This window comes from Austrofundulus limnaeus, unplaced genomic scaffold (genome assembly GCF_001266775.1).
Source record: "Austrofundulus limnaeus strain Quisiro unplaced genomic scaffold, Austrofundulus_limnaeus-1.0 Scaffold24, whole genome shotgun sequence".
Classification (NCBI taxonomy): domain Eukaryota; kingdom Metazoa; phylum Chordata; class Actinopteri; order Cyprinodontiformes; family Rivulidae; genus Austrofundulus; species Austrofundulus limnaeus.
In genome coordinates, this window is record NW_013952426.1 from 2,334,483 (window position 1) to 2,337,102 (window position 2,620).

A 2,620-nucleotide genomic window follows, 5' to 3' on the forward strand; every position below is an offset into this window, starting at 1 on the left:
AGTGGCTGGGGAGAGGGAGGTCTGGGCCTCCCTTCTGAAGCTGCTGCCCCCGCGACCCGACCCCGGATAGGCGGAAGAAAATGGATGGATGGATTCATATATAATTACAATGAGGGAGAAAACAGTCAAAGTCCAGTTAAAAACACTGAAAAACCTTCTAAAATCCTGAAGAAATTATGATAATTATCACATTAAAAATGACAAGAAACACTGGTTCCTTGGCAGCAAAATACAAAAAAGTAAGAAATGACTTTAGAGTTTTACCAGTACTTCAGACAGTCACAGTTTCCATGTTTGTTCTCACTTCTAATGACATCTCGGGGTTAAAGTAAAATACCGCGAGATGGAGAAGACTTTCCCCGCGTCAGACAGAGGCGTGGGGTGACCATAGTACATCTGACTTGCACATAAATTCACCCAGGATTATGGAATAAATCAGGTGCCCCCCCACCCCCACTTCTRCATCACCTGAGCAGTAGGTGCTGACCTGAGCTTAGAGGAGCACTCGCAGCGCTGCGGGAGGGCTCGTTCTTGAGGGAGACAGACAGAGGAGGGTTGAGGGGTGAGTGCCAGCCTTCCACTGCGCCCGTGACTGTGCATCTTACTGCTGTTGTTTAGTATTCAGCAGCAGGCCATGGAGAATGGAGAGGGCCAGTCTGAAGCACACGGACCTGCTGCTGTCGGTCCTCTGACCGCTAAGCACCACCCACTCCCATTATACCAGAGATTAACCCCAAAACACCTATTTATGTCTTTATCGGGACCACTTGCTAGGAAAAAAGTAATTGGATTTTCAGGAAAAAACGTAAAATCAGGATGTCATTATCGGTTCATGTTATACCAGGTTATCCAACATTTCTTATAAATGATGCATGCTTTGTTTGTTCCAGGAGGTGTAGAAACAGAAAATCACCTGGCTTTAAACAATGTCCTTCTTTTTGCTGATCTTTTGAGTGTTGATTTAATTACCAGCTTTAAAACCCAAATTTTGAAGAAGACCTTTTTAATAACCTCTTTGTAGATTACCATTAAATGTCACTCTCTAATGATAAAACTTAAGCATATCCGCAGAACGGCCCCCAGGTACAGGATTCCTGACCTTTATAAAACCTGGATTAAAAAAAAGAGAAAGGGATTACACACACATATATATACAGGCAGAAAAGCACCATGCATAATGTCCAATTTACTATGGCAGCACTGGAGGTTGGTCATTTCTCACATATTATTATTAGATTACTGCTGTCGAGCACTTAAGCCTCTGCTCTGCCCCTTTCCACTTGATTAATAGGAGATGACTGTAAAGACAAATATTTCACAGCTGCCTTGTAAAAAAGGAAAGCTGCCGCATCGGCACAAATAAAAATACAAGCACACACACAGAGAGCGAGATGGAGAGCTACAACTGTGTCAGGACTAAGTCTTGTAAAAGTGTGATATTGCCTCTTTTTTTATTCTTCCCTGTTCTCTTAGCTTTTTTGTCTTTTTAACCCCTACTCTTCCATGGCCACTTGAGAAATTTCCTGCATTCTTCACCAAAACAAGATATTATTTTATATTAGTGCTCGTAAACATTAACTCCAATCAGCGGAAAGGATTTTATAGACAAAGTCAGGCAGGTTACATTCATCACCAGTGTCATGTCGCACTCAGCATCTGTGGCAAGCTGAAATTCTCCAAGGGTAATAATTCCAAGTCTGTTTTTCTGTGTAGTAAATCAGTTCTAATAGATATATTAACTTTTAAATATTGAATAAATAATCTGACTTTTTGATTATTTTTGCAGTGATGTGAGTTGGAACAGTTTCTTCCTTAAACGTAAAAATTTAGCTTCTTCTGTTGTCCATGCATCAACTGGCATTCTCTGTATTCCAGCTTATCTGATGCTTCAAACTTTTCTTTTCTTTAATCAAGTCATGATCTTTGCAATTAAGAAATTTTCCTGTTTTTTTTTTTCTCCAGCAGTTTATAGAATCAACTAGGCACTAATTTCTTTCAATGCAAGTTGAAACTTTCAGCTCAATTGACCCCAGACACATTTGTTGTTCAGGCTTGTTCCCTCTCACTTATCTACATCAACATGAAACGTTTGGATTACTTGAAACAAGAGTAAAAAAGTAGCTGCCCTGTCATCCATCATTTTCTAACAGTTTTCTGACTAATCAGAGCACACTGAGCATTTTGTGAAGGAAGGGCATGAAGAAGGTAATAGTGGGTTTTGTTTAACATTAAGGCAAGTCACATAGTTGCCCAAATTATGAACACGTGGGCTTTTTACTTACACAAGAAACAATGTTATGTCAACCAYTCAGGTAATACTGAAACTAAAGTGTATGAGACAGCATGCACCAGTGTTATCTTTTTTTTTAATTTTTTGCTCAATATTATCGTATATAACGATTGCCAGTTGAGCATTTGCCACAGAAGTGATAACATGATATCATCTGCATAGAAAAATACYTTTTTCCTTCTTTTTCTGTCATTTCAGTCCATGCTGCTGTCAGTGCACATCAAGCGTGAAGGAGAATCCCCTGTTGTCTCACCCCTGTCGTCTGAAGACGCCCACCATTCGGACAGATACCAGGTCACACACACACACACACACACACACACACACACA

The 2,620-nt window shown here is 40.3% G+C and overlaps 1 protein-coding gene across 8 annotated transcripts in view; it reads left to right on the top strand.

Moving 5' to 3' along the window:
* Positions 1 to 2,620, top strand: part of rnf220a (ring finger protein 220a) — a 182,240-nt gene that overhangs the window by 133,667 nt on the left and 45,953 nt on the right. For all 8 annotated transcript variants that reach the window (XM_014004485.1, XM_014004483.1, XM_014004488.1 and 5 more), the window contains one exon: positions 2,489 to 2,584. In XM_014004485.1, the coding sequence (XP_013859939.1) occupies positions 2,489 to 2,584 (96 nt within the window). The remainder of the gene's footprint in view (positions 1 to 2,488; positions 2,585 to 2,620) is intronic.